This window comes from Crocodylus siamensis, chromosome 9 (genome assembly GCF_052110815.1).
Source record: "Crocodylus siamensis isolate JL-2025a chromosome 9, ASM5211081v1, whole genome shotgun sequence".
NCBI lineage: Eukaryota > Metazoa > Chordata > Crocodylia > Crocodylidae > Crocodylus > Crocodylus siamensis.
This window is the reverse complement of record NC_143403.1, coordinates 10,231,377-10,244,835: the sequence shown is the minus strand read 5'-3', so window position 1 is coordinate 10,244,835 and position 13,459 is coordinate 10,231,377. Positions and strand designations below refer to the sequence as shown.

The window sequence follows — 13,459 nt, the reverse complement described above, 5'->3', positions numbered from 1 at the left end:
AAGTAACAGCTGCATTTTGTATTAAGGACCCAGTCATTCACTTGAAAAAAAAGAAATCAGGATCAAAGGAAATTGTCTTACTTCACAAACTCCATCAATGCAAACGTCATATGCATTTGGGAAACATGGGGTTCCATCCTTCACTTTGCTGGACATTGCAAAGAAAAAATCAAAGTCTTCAGCTGTGCAGTACAGCTTACATCTATCTTCCTCTGAAAATATACAAAGACGTTAGCAGATACATAGCAGGGTGCAGAGTATTGATGTTATTCCATCCTACATCAGCAGTGACAATAAAAACCACTATAACTGAGTGATTTATCATGTATTTGAAATACCAAAGGAGTAGAAATGCAGCCAAATACAGTAGCTCATACTGTATTTGCCATTTTTAACTCTCACATGAATTTGAAATTCACAGAAGTATAATTAAAATCCAACAGCAGCCTAAAAACAGACATATGCCATTAGTTCTTCTGCTGATGTGGCCCCAGATTTCAGCACCTCTTGACCACCGTTTCAAGTTTCATTTTTTATTAAGAAAGATAAATTTGGGATTTGTAATATTTTCACTGATTTTTTTTTATTAAAAAATGAAAATACATAAGATAGCACAAATAATCATCTTAAGAGGAAGCTAGGACTAAAGCCAGCTTTCCCATTAAAAATATTTTTTTTTCCTAAATAGATTGGCATAGGTCTCTGTCAATCAACATTCTGCATCTCATATTATAATGTAAGGGGGACTTTACATGGGAGATTTCAGAGCTCTTATTATATTATTGTATTTTAATTATTCAAAAAACAAGAGACTAGTTAGACTCCCAAATCTATATTTAGGCTTTTAAACAAGTATAGAATCATAAAAAATAGGGTTGGAAGGGACCTCAAGAGGTCATCTAGTTGAACCCCCTGATCAAACCAGGACCACCCTCAACTAGATCATCCCAAAAAACAACTTGCTCTCGCTGGTTCTTGAAAACCTCCAAGAATGGAGATTCCACCTCTCTGGGTAACCTGTGGGTAACTGCTTTACTACTCTCCTTGTGAGAGAGTTTCTCCCAGTATCTACCCTAAACTTCCCATCATAGATTTCATAAATGTTAGGGCTGGAAGGGACCTGGTGAGATCATCTGGTCCAGCCCCCTACCTGAGGGCAGAAAGTCAGCTGGGGTCAAAGGACCCTAGCAAGATAATCGTCCAAGCACATTTTGAACGTGTCCAGAGTAGGTGCTTGCACCACTTCTGGGGAGTCTATTCCAGACTCTGCATACTCAGACAGTAAAGAACAGGCCTGTGCGAAAAGGGAACTATTCAATTCAAATCTGGATTCAGCCAATTCAGATGCCAGAGATTCAATTCGGAGATCCGAACTGTTTTTCCGAATTGATTCAGAAAAGATTTGGTGATTCAAAGATTTGGCCATAGAGTATAATGGGGAATCGATGAAATAACTATAACTTTGTTGTTTTTTGGCTGACCTGGATGAAACATGTGAGGGCAATAGCCTCTTCTGGGAGCATGAAGCCTGCCAAGTTTTGAGGTGATAGGTGCACGGGTTTCTGGGAAACTGCACCTCAAAGTCCTGAAAGCAAAACTCATGTCACATGTGTGTATTAAGCCACAGAAGAGTGAAAATTGCAGAGGTGGTAGTTCTTGCTGAGGCCACAAAGCCTTCCAAGTGTCAAGGAGATAGATGTAGGGGTGTCTGGAAAACTGCACCTCAAACTGCTGACAAGCAAAACTCATTACTTAGGTGACACTGTGTGTGTTAAGGCACAGCGAGGTGAAACTGCAGGGATGGTAGCCCCTGCTGAGGCCATGAAGCCTGCAAGCTTTCAAGGAGAGAGGTGCAGGAGTTTCTGGTAAACTAGACCTCTGCACTTTTACCTGCACCGCTGCATCCCTCACCCCCACCCAAGCCTGTCCCTCACCCCCTGATGCCTCCATTTCCATTTTCCCTGACTGGCTTTCTTGCTTGCATTGCATGCCAGGCCAGCCTCTGACTTCTTTACTGTTTCTTCCATCCAGGACCAGGAGACACACCGACTGCCGGTACTTCCCCAGCCTGACAAAGAGTTTTTCAACCCAAAAGCTTCCTAAGATATATTTTTCTAACAATTTCAGTTTTTTCATAATAAACATATAAACAGAAAATAAGCCATCACACACCATAAGTTACATATATCCAATACAACATCTTTACTTCTTATTGTCAATTCCTTTATAAAAAGAAAGGCTCTGTGACACTTCCGTCTGGATACCTTTGACGCTGCTGGTGCTACCGGTGCTGAGCCAGCTAAGTTATTTTGACCTGCTGTCATTTACAGTGGTAGACCAGGCCAAGGCTGTAGGGGAGAAGGAGGCCTCATGGGGGCACACTGCTGTGTTGTGCAGAGGCCCTAGCACCAGGAAGGGTGCACCTGAACACACACACACAGTCCCACAAGCACCCATATTACAAGTTTTGGCTGCCTACAGCCAGAGGTGTAGTGCCCCAGAATCCAGACTGCTGCTGCACCGGTCTCCTTGAAATTTGGCAGGCTTTGTGGCTTCAGCAAAACCTGCCATCCCTACAGTTTTCACCCCACTGTAGCTTAACTCACACACACGTCAGAGTTTTGCTTTTCAGCACACTGAGTTGCAGTTTCCCAGAAACCCCAGCACCTATCACCTTGAAACATGGCAGCAGAGGCTACCACTCCTGCAAGTTTAATCCTAATCAGCCAAAAAACAACCACATTATAGATATTGCATTGATTCCCCATTATACCCTATGATGGAATCACCGAATCTTTTCTGAATCTTTGCCAAATCAATTCAGAAGCTCCGAATCGATTGGGAAAGCCTAAAGCTTCTAGCAATTTCATTCAGATTCATAGATTTAGCCTCCAAATCTCCTGAATCATCTCCAAATCCAAATCATGATCCTAACTTTTGCTCAGCCCTAGTAAAGAAGTTCCTCCTTATGTCCAGCCTAACATGGTCTTCCAGCAGTTTGTGACCACTGGACCTCATTTTCCCTGGGGGAGCCCTGGTGAACAGACATTTTCCCAGGTCCTGATGAACACCCATGATATACTTATAGGCTGCCATCAAGTCCCCACCAAGCCTATGCTCAGCCAAGCTGAAGAGTCCCATGCCTCTCCTCTCCTCACATGGCCTGCTCTCTTGACCTCTGATCATGTGTGTGGCTCTCCTCTGGACTGCAACTTGAGACCATTGCTCCTTGTTCTGGCATCAGCCACCACTGAGAATAGTACAGCTCCATCTTTTTTGTAACCACCCATCAGATGCTTGAAGGCTAGAATTAAAGTCCTTGGGGCTGGGAGTTCACAGCGATACCCTGTGGCTGTCAGGTCAAAGAGTCCCACAGCTGTGGACTCTGGGTCCTGGCAGCACCTCCACTACTGAGGTGAGTGGAGTGGCTGGATTCTAGCATCCAATTTTGGGGACTTTGTTTCCCAACCGTATTGGTGCAGTGTACCCGTGTAGCTGGGAGCCTCCCCGCAGGGGCAGACTCAGTTACACATGTAAATTAAAGCTCTATAGCAACCAGCTATAAAGTTGTTATACATTTTTAGCAACAACTTTATAGCTGGTTGTATCTTTTATGGCACTATTATTAATTTACACATGTAGTATGTGCAGTTAAACTGGTAACTGCATGATACAGGTAATGTAGAGAGGGCTTTAGAAAAAGAGGGATTTTTTTTTTTTTTTAAGTTTCTAAATGGTTTTTGGAAAGTAAGCTCCAGGTATTTTCCACAGTATTGCTTGTACATTACTCCAACACTTCTGAAAAATCTCCTTTAGTTCCAATTTGCGTCTTTAATGACGGTCAACTGATAGCCAGTGATCTCAATCGCAATGATATGCGCAATGATAATCAATGTTAAATAAGAACCAACACTTTGAGATGCTCATGAAGATGCAACTGGCATTATCACCTGATATGAGAACTACTCCAATTAGATATTTTTTCTTTAGTTTTACACACAGGTCTTACCCACAATGAATGACTATTTCAGAACATGGCTTTATAAGTATTAATCCAGGTATTTCTAATATTTCTATAGAAACAAAGAAAGCTTAAATCTGTGCATTCCTAACAAATTAGAACTATCCACTAAAGGATATTTCATCCAGACACAAACACTGTCATTTTTAATATATTTTAAATACCTGGAATCATATATTTACACACACACACACACACACACATACACACACGCGCGCACACACAAATATAGACTCAGAGTACTTGAAAGCAGTCGTGGTCATTTTAGACAAAAACAGTTACAATATGACATTTACCAGCCACTTTTATTTGATAAACTGTAAATATCCACTGTATCAATTGTAAATATCCACTGTGTCTGCAAGCTGCAGGGAAATATTGGTCACTAGTAACTGTACAATAATAATTCCAGGTATTTACAATATCAAGCCACCTACAGGAAGAATACCCTTACCCTTAAGGCAAGGAGATAAAATATTTATTGAGACATAAGTCTTATGAAGCCTCAGCAACAACTGATATATTTATAAAATTTATGCAGCATTTTTATTTTATTTTGTCTCCATTTCTCATGGGACTACATCAGTAGGAAAATCAAAAGGTCTAATTTACTGTTACATTTAGAAATCTGAGAACATTCTTGCACTGTCATAGAAGCTAGTATGACCCACATTCAGGAATTAATAGGAAAAATGTTTGTTTGTTTTTTAACACACAAACATGTACGGTTTAAAATAAAACTAAGAAGTAACAATGGTAAAGGAGCACAAACATAGGGAATGAAATTCACAGTCCAAACCAGTTTCTCTGCCTGTTCCTGAATATAATGTCACACTGAAAGTCAAATGAAGCCCTTCTAGGAAGTAATTATAAACCCGCAGAAACCCCCTTAATTTCTACTTGCTCACACCATGGCTGCAGTCAGCCCAAAGAGTAGTGATGAACTCAAGCTAACTAGTCTGCTTTATGCAAGTTATTTTGTCAACCAGAACTGTAGGCAAATTACCTTCGACTTTAGTATAGGGCTTCCATTTGTAGTACCATCCACGGAAAGGCTTGCTGTTATATTCTGCACACTGCTGTGCCCGGAAGTCCAGCCTATTAGGTGGGCATAGCTGAATATTGCAAAGCTGATAAATACGGCTGGAACCCTGACAGAACTTGCCACCATACTGTGGCCTATGAAGAAAAGAGAAAGGGTCTTTGCAAAACTGAACATGAATGGGATTGACAACTGTGACATATATTAAACACCGGTAAACACATAAGTGTCATTGTACTGAATATTGAACTTAATAAGGAAGACTTGCTGACTTGAAATCACTAGTTACCTATATGTGAGCTCAGAGGTGTGGGGGAGAGGGCTTTTAATTAAAGTCGTTCCCAGGCAGCCACTCTAATTAAAACAGTTCGCTGTCATGTGTATTAAGCCCTGCTTGCATTTCAAAATGACTGTGGGAGCATTTTAACTAAAGCTCATTCAACAAGGTTCAGTTAAAACTCCCCCATGCTCATTTTGAAATGTGACAGGGCTTAATAGATGTGTGATAATGAGGCCACTTGTCCATGTTCTAATTAGAATGTGAACAAACATGTCTATAGGCAGCCAGTCCGAAAAGATTCATAATGTTAGGGGCTGGAAGGGACCTCACGAGATCATCAGGTCCAGGGACATTTTAATAGTCCTGAGACCCAACCTAAATAGTCAACAAGTACCACCCATTTGTATTATTTTATATTAATTTAAATATGCACCCTGGTAGAGAGCAATCATGTTTTCATTGAATTAAACTCTTGCCTAACAGGATATTTTTATTTGCATATATTATCAGGTTGGTAAACAGAGTTGTACATCTCACTGTGACTGACCTGAGGAAGTAAACAAGATAAATAAATTGACAAGTTATATGGCACTTTTCAGTCTACTGTGATCCAAGAGGGTTCATGTTTGCAAAAATATTATTTATTATAAAAGTAGGTAATAAAGGAAGAACTTGAAGATAACATTAAACTGGTAAGATATTAATAGAATGAACAATTGTTCAGTATCGTTAAAACCAAAATATGCACTTTTAAGTAGCTGTATAAGCTAAACTTCTAGAAAATAACAAAGGACTGTGAATAGGAAAGCACTTACATTAATTTTTAACTTTCAATATTCATTGGGCTTTAATTGTGTGCTAAGATGCTTTCCTGAATTTAGGCTAGTTTGAAGACAAGCATCCGTAAGCCAGAATTGTAAGAACTGGTTGCATTATTCCACCTACTGCTTGATCCTTGTAGGAAAAAAAGATGTAAATTCTGCACCTGCATACACTTTTATCAAGGCTTTTAAAATGACAGGGAAAATACATGCTTGGAACACATGCTATGATCTTTCAATGGATGCCTTTGCCGCATTACGTCTACCTTGAAGAAAAGTATTTTCAGAATAATTTATAGGGTGTAGTACTTGCACTGTTCCTTCCTGGTAAGAATAATGGGAGTTATTTGTTTAAATCCCTATACAGTGGCTGTGTCTATACATGCACTTTAATGTGCAGTAACCTATTTTACTATTGCACATACACTGATGCGCAGTAAACTAGGCTACTGCCTATTAAGTATCACTACAAAAGCATTCACTTTCTCTACTGTGCACTAGAGAGCCTAATGCACATCTATTTAGTACCTCACATTAGAGGTACTAAATTTAATGCACAATAGCAAAAGCAGATTAATGAACGTGTAAATGCACCCAGTGGACATGTTTACGCAAGATGCTACGTAGTATCAGCAGGCACAAACCGTGCCAATACTACTGTGTAGTGGCAATGAGCTGCTGCACAGTAGCTTGCTGCTACTACACAGCAGCGTCAGAAACGACGTGTGCAGTGCTGGGACTGTGCAGTAACGGCAGTTACTACACAGTCATTTAGTACTTGCTTAAGCAGCAACAACTGCACAGTCCAGCGCACATATAGATGCACCCGGTATGTTATAAATGTACCTTATCCAGGATACCTTGTAACTTAATGTATTCTGATTAATCCACTGCATAGTGATGTAATGAAGACAACTCTCTGAATTCAGGTACATTTGATTGTTTACTTTTTCATGCTACATTCATGTTTCTCATTCTAATTCTCATGCATTTATAAAACATGTTGGGCCCTGTCTTGGAAGAGCATTGAAGTTTTGAAGGTATACAATGGCTGACTTTTTCAGAAGTCTTTAATGAATACTGGAATATTCTCCCGAAGTTGGGGAAACCCATATGTTAATCACTTTAAAACTGGACAAAGCGCTAGGGAAATAAGCTATAGGGAGCAACCTTGTATTCACCTCACCTGCCGACGGTCTAGAATTGCTACCACCTATCCTAACATTAGGCCCAACAGTGAAGATCTTACTCAAACAACCCTCCTACAATGACCAGTGACCATTTAATTACTCAAATGTATTTTTTAGCTCCGGATGGATGCATATTTAAATAGATATCCAGGTTTATCTTGACTAATTGTAATCAATGGGAATTTTGCCTAAGTAAAGGCAACAAAAATGATTGGGGCCATGCTCATTCTGTACAGAGAGCTTCCTTTACAGCTTTGTTATATTTATGATTTCTTTAACCTCCTTCTGCCTTAAAGGGTAAGTCTCTTCCTATGTAAGCAAAACAAACACAAAAAAACCCAATATATTTCTCAAGTAAAAGTTATCAAATAAGAAAAGTGATAGAATCATGCAGGCCTTGATTATGTCTTAAATAACAGCCTCAGCCTTGCATTTGAGGGTGGTGTAAAACTTCATCAACCTGGAGACGCACTGAAAGAGGTGCCCTTGTTCCTCATTTGGGCTGCAACCATTAAATGTGTCATGTACATCTCCCCCCCCCACCCCTTCTACTGACATTACATGCAATTACCTTGCATAGGAGTGACATGAGCACATGCCAATGTGTGTTCATCTCCTAATATCAAACAGTGGACAAAGGAAGGGGGAGGAAAAACTCATAACAAGTTTTGGAAAAGAACTATTAAAAATGTACTCCAGGGGAAAATGCATCAACCACCTCAAATAGTCCAAGTGAAAGAATATAAACAGATTAACTAAGAAATAACTCAATGACTGATAATTAAAATGCCATTAGGGTAGCTTGAATGCATTCACTTTTCTGCAATACTCAGAGTACACTCAGCAACTCCTATAAGCATCCTAGTGGTATATGTACGTGTATATGTACATGTGTGTAAGTAGGCAAACCTTCCATTATTTTTGTAGCAGTCAAATGATCTGTCAAGGCTTATATTTGCCAAAAACGGCTATCAGTTGGCAAGATTTTTCTAGACTTGGTACATCAGGTTAAGCAGCAGTTAAAAGAAAGTGAGATGGCTATGCATTGGAATGTAATAGAGACATGGAATACACAATTATTTGGTCATCCTTCTGAAAGGGGACGGTATGCAAAACATCACAATTAGCAAGAGGAACTTTTTTTGGTTTTGGGGATAATTGTGTGCACTCAGCTCAGGCCATGCTAATTATAGCACTACAAACTAAGAATACTGTTTTCTATGTGAATACAATGGTCTACACATGCGCTTTCACAGGTTTTCTTTAATTAATATTTTCATGGTGTCATTATTTTAAATTCACAGTGCTTCTGATTTTTCATTTAGACACTGTATACAAAATATGAAATATGAAAATAGATGTGTTGAAGCAATTTTATTGTTTTCATTTTTTGATTACATACATGCCTAAGGCTATATTCTAATATTTTAGTGAACAATGCGCTATTATGAAATACGTGGGATGCAATCCCACAGATACAACCCAGGTATTAACATAAATCTCTTGGGCCCTATTCAGGTTCTTTACCAGCTGAGCTATTAAATTATGTAATCTACTTCTTTCTCAGAAAAATATCTTGATTGTAAAATGTTGTGATGTATGAAAACCAGATCCGTGAAATTACACTGTGACAATTTATAGAAATGACAATTTTAGCAAATCTGCGTAGCTCAGTGTACTACAGAGGACCTCAGTAGTTGTTTAGTAGTGAAAGTTCATCTGTAATCCAAATGGGCATTTCAAAGGACTCTAGGGCAGGACCATGGTGCCTGTCTCTTATGAGGATCAGTAGAAAGGGAACTGAACTGGATGGGTACTGGGTACAGCAGAAGCTCATATGAGCATAGATAACGTTTTTCACTAGTAGCACCCTAAAGATATACTCCTTGTCCTTGTTTGAGCTTCTAAATGAATGGTGTAATATTTGCATTTCTTGTACACCCAGTAATCAGTCCCCTGTTGAAATCCACAGGGAACGAGTGATTTGGAAAAATCAACCCATATATGTAGGAGCCCTCTTCTAGGAACTTAAACCAGCCTTCAGCAGCATGCTGAAGTCCTTCGGAGAGTCCTCTGAGCATGGGCTAGCTTCACCCTATTTTAGCTGACCATCTTAGTTTCATCTGAGCCCTTTCACCAATCAACATGTGGGGGACACAAACATTAAGATCCTACAAAAATGTTAGGTTTAAATTTCATATTTCAAGAATTTAAATGTTAATTCAAATATATTGTGTGGGCACGTAGACATGTACATCCAAGGAAATACAGTAAAACTTTTCCTCTAAGAGTTTCCATGTTGCTAAATTAGATAAGACTTTCTTTTCCAAGGCATTCACATTTATTTAAAGGTGTTATTGTCTGAAATGCACCTGGAAATATATTTCTCCATCCTGATGCAACATATTCTGTAGAAATTGCTCTTTGTAGCATTGACATTTCATCTGCTGAATGCTTGATAGAGATTTAATTCAAATGGGGATTTACAATGACTCCTTTCTGCTCTAACAGAATTATCATTAGCATTGTACATTAAACTATGTGGGAAAGGAGCTGATAACCCTACTCTGCTCAACTAAAACAGTACTTGAAACTACTTCTATACCTCTGAGTAATCTTTTCTTTATGTGTACAGTTGTCAGTTAAAGATATATGTATACTAGAAAGTATGCATTAAAGGAATTACGAAGTCAAGCTAATGTAAAACTAGAGTTGATCAAAAATGAACCAAAAAAGTGTACCTTTTTGAGTCCAGACATTGCTAAATGTTTTGATGAATTCTATATTAAATCCATGCAGACTTGATCTACAGCCCATAATCTCAGTCTTTCCATATCTCAGTGGGCTTTAATCAAGCCCTTTCTTCCTAAATATAAAAACACCCTCTATATTTCAGAGCCCTTCGTTTTGCTGATTTATAATAGATTACTCAGGGTATCTTGTGGCGCTCTCTGGGAGTATATTAAGTTCCTGTAAAATTTAGTCTTTCCCCTTTTTGTTATACTGTAATAGCAGAAATAAAAATAATACCTTTTCAGATCAATGTCTTACTTTGGGTTATTGCAGTGTCTCTCTCGATATGTTACTCCACCTCCACAGGTCCGAGAACACTCTGACCACTCAGACCAAGCAGACCACTGGCCATTAATAGGCTTGGGTCCATGATCTCCATATTTGACACACTGACCTCTTCGACACCACTGTCAAAAGAATGTCAACAATTGTCCCATCACATGTCCTGTGGTACCTGCTAGACTGTTGAGAAGACCTAGATGCCAGTCCTGCAAACTCCTGTGAAAGTACTTAACTTCTAAAGTTTTTCGTTCTGTTCAACAAAATCGGACAATTGCAGAAGTGGCAGTAGAGTGAGGTCCTGGTAAGTAAAAGATAAACACGAGCAATGTCCCAATTAAGGCCCTGACATTTGTCCATGCCTTAAATCTTGGAGGACCAAGTTGCCTCAGTTTTAAACCCCACTCCAGATATACCAGGCCTGATTTTCAGAAATGCTGAGCACTAAAAATTCCAGATCAAGTTAAGACATCCTCTTGGTGCCCAGCATCCCTAAATCAAGTCTGTAGCATTTAAAACTGAGGATTTAAATAGGTTTATTCTCTATTAATTTACTCATATTGTAATGAGAGGGAAGGCAAAATGGAGAAAAAATACTCCCACGTGGCAAAAAGCACATATCAAGGTCTTGGAAATTAAAACAGTATATTTTATAAGTAACATGTTACAGTAAAATAAGATATTCAAAATTGAATTGGATGTCCCAATTGTAGCCACTATAGTTTTTCACGTGTATTTAGAGAGTTATAGTAAGGCAAATGATCCTGTCCTTGGGTGGTCTTTCCGCACCGTGATCAATAAAAATAATACAGACATGCAAAGACACCTAGCCAAGTTCGTTCCAGGAATAAGCAACACTCAGATAGGAGCTGCTTATGCTTCCTCTGAATTTGCAAACTTTTTCTAACACCTGAAATCAGTGGATTTCCCAGTGACTTCAGTGGGAGCTGAATCCACTTTGTTTTCATTTATTTTGGAGTAGTGTCACTCCACAAATTAAATGACTCACCATACTTATGCCACAAGCTGTCCCTTCTGCTGCAGGCATGAACTTTGTCTCACATCTGTGACCTACTTTATGACACCAAAGTGATTTGCATATATCCTGGAAAAAAATAGAGAATTTCCCTATTATTACCTGATACCTAGAAAAGTATTAATGACTCTGCTATTGCCTTTCCTAGTGCAAAAGTCCTGTAAAACCAATCATTTCCTGAATAAAGATGTTCTAGACCCAAGCTTCACGGTATAGTTACACATGCTGGTCGACTGTCCTCAAGATTGCTACCTTGTTTTTCCTATTTGATTTCCTTTGCATTTGTTTTAATGTCTTTTGAAAGTGAGATTATAAAAGAACTAACCAGCTCCTACAACATCAAGGACTGAATAGGAAACAGGCTACTGAGAGTCTAAGACTGTGGAGGGCCTCCATTTGCTGAAACACACATATTATGTTTGGAATGACAGCCTCATCCTTGCACTGTTTTGTCCTACTTCTTAGTTTATTAGCTGTGAAATAAAAATAATTGTCATTGCCTAGTAAAATCCTGGTTAGTGTGAAAGAAGTCAACATACATAGTAGTAGTAATTGAAACAAAAACACTTGTATTCAGAATCGGTACAGTGTTCTTGAAAGAACAGCTTTCCAGGAAGTCAATGGGGCGGGTATTGCTCACTCTATGTAACTACATCCTACATCAAAAAGTGAAGGACATCAAAATACATTATCTTTGCTCTGAAGTAATCCTTCAGTGTAGGGTTAGATTGTCCCAAGCCTTTGTGCAAGTACATAAGGGTAAAAGAAGCCACAAGAGCTCTTCCCTCTCTTTCACCCACTGGACAGGGTCTGATCAAAACTGCAATGCTTCCTAGTTTTGCTGAGGCTGATAGTCATTTCAACCTGGCAGAGGAGAGAGGAGTGCCTAGCAGAATCTGAGCGGATAGTACAGCTTGTGCAGTGGAAAGTACAGTGCATCTGTACTGAATATAGTTCCTGGTCAGTTTTTTCATCTCAGAAGCACAGTCCTTTTATGACATTCCCCCAGCAGAAGCAGAGTGCCAAGCAACGTAAAGGTGAGAACTACTCCAGATCCCATAGTTCATTGTACTACTTGGCCTAATTCCTAGTGCACTGCAGTTGTCTAATGTAAGTTGTCATATTGTGATAAAGATATTAATAGGTACCTTCACAAAACTGAGGTTGCACAGTTTTGCTTTCGTTCCAAATTGCCATTTGCACTGGGTATCAGCATCATAGATCTGCCCTGGCAGTTTATCAGGGTATTTATACTGTCCTGTTTGCTTAGGTTCATCAATCAGGCAAGCAGCTTGAGCTGTACTATAATGAGAATGTATATTTATTAATCAGGATGTTGATCTTTCTATCAAAATATTTTCTTTGCTACAGAATAGCAAAAACACATGGTTTCGTACAGCATACCTTTAACTAGCTTTATAGGCATGCCCTGGAATGAGATATCTGCTGCACGAGCCAAAAGCCCTTGGTTTCTTGTCGGTAGCCTGACCTGCAAAATCTTAGGAAGCAAGAACCCAGGCTCTGGGATTATTGGGCAAACAGAAATGAACTGTATTCATTGCTTTCTCTCTTCCTTATTGGAGTGTAACCAAGTACAAGGAGATCAGGTCTGTTCCTTTCCCCTAGACTACGCTTCCCAGAAGCAGGATAGATGAACTTATGCAGAATCAGCATGTCTTATTTCTGTATTTGTTTTATGTGGAAAGATAAACAGGCCACTGATTTATAGCTGAGACCAGTAAGCGGGGCACATCTTAAGACCAAAATGTCATGTCATGGTTCATCATGATCCCTCATTTTATGCTTAGGTTCATGTGTATGAAAATTCAGTCAATCTAAGATGAGCCTTCCATCTGTTTGTCTCTTGCCCGGTGCCAGATATTTGAACACTCCTCACCGGCTTAGTAATTTTCTCATGTGCTTACAGCGACATGGAGCATGGTAGCAGACAAGAATCACCCAAAACTTCTCTATCTTGTTCTCTGCTCTGGTACGAT

The 13,459-nt window shown here is 39.2% G+C and overlaps 1 protein-coding gene across 2 annotated transcripts in view; it reads right to left on the bottom strand.

The window, feature by feature from the left end:
- Nucleotides 1–13,459, bottom strand: part of ADAMTS18 (ADAM metallopeptidase with thrombospondin type 1 motif 18) — a 107,185-nt gene that overhangs the window by 36,158 nt on the left and 57,568 nt on the right. For both annotated transcript variants that reach the window (XM_090062758.1, XM_090062759.1), the window contains exons 9-13: nt 12,611–12,764; nt 11,436–11,531; nt 10,406–10,554; nt 5,028–5,200; nt 82–212 (exon numbers count right to left, since the gene is read on the bottom strand). In XM_090062758.1, coding sequence (XP_089918884.1) covers nt 82–212; nt 5,028–5,200; nt 10,406–10,554; nt 11,436–11,531; nt 12,611–12,764 — 703 coding nt within the window. The remainder of the gene's footprint in view (nt 1–81; nt 213–5,027; nt 5,201–10,405; nt 10,555–11,435; nt 11,532–12,610; nt 12,765–13,459) is intronic.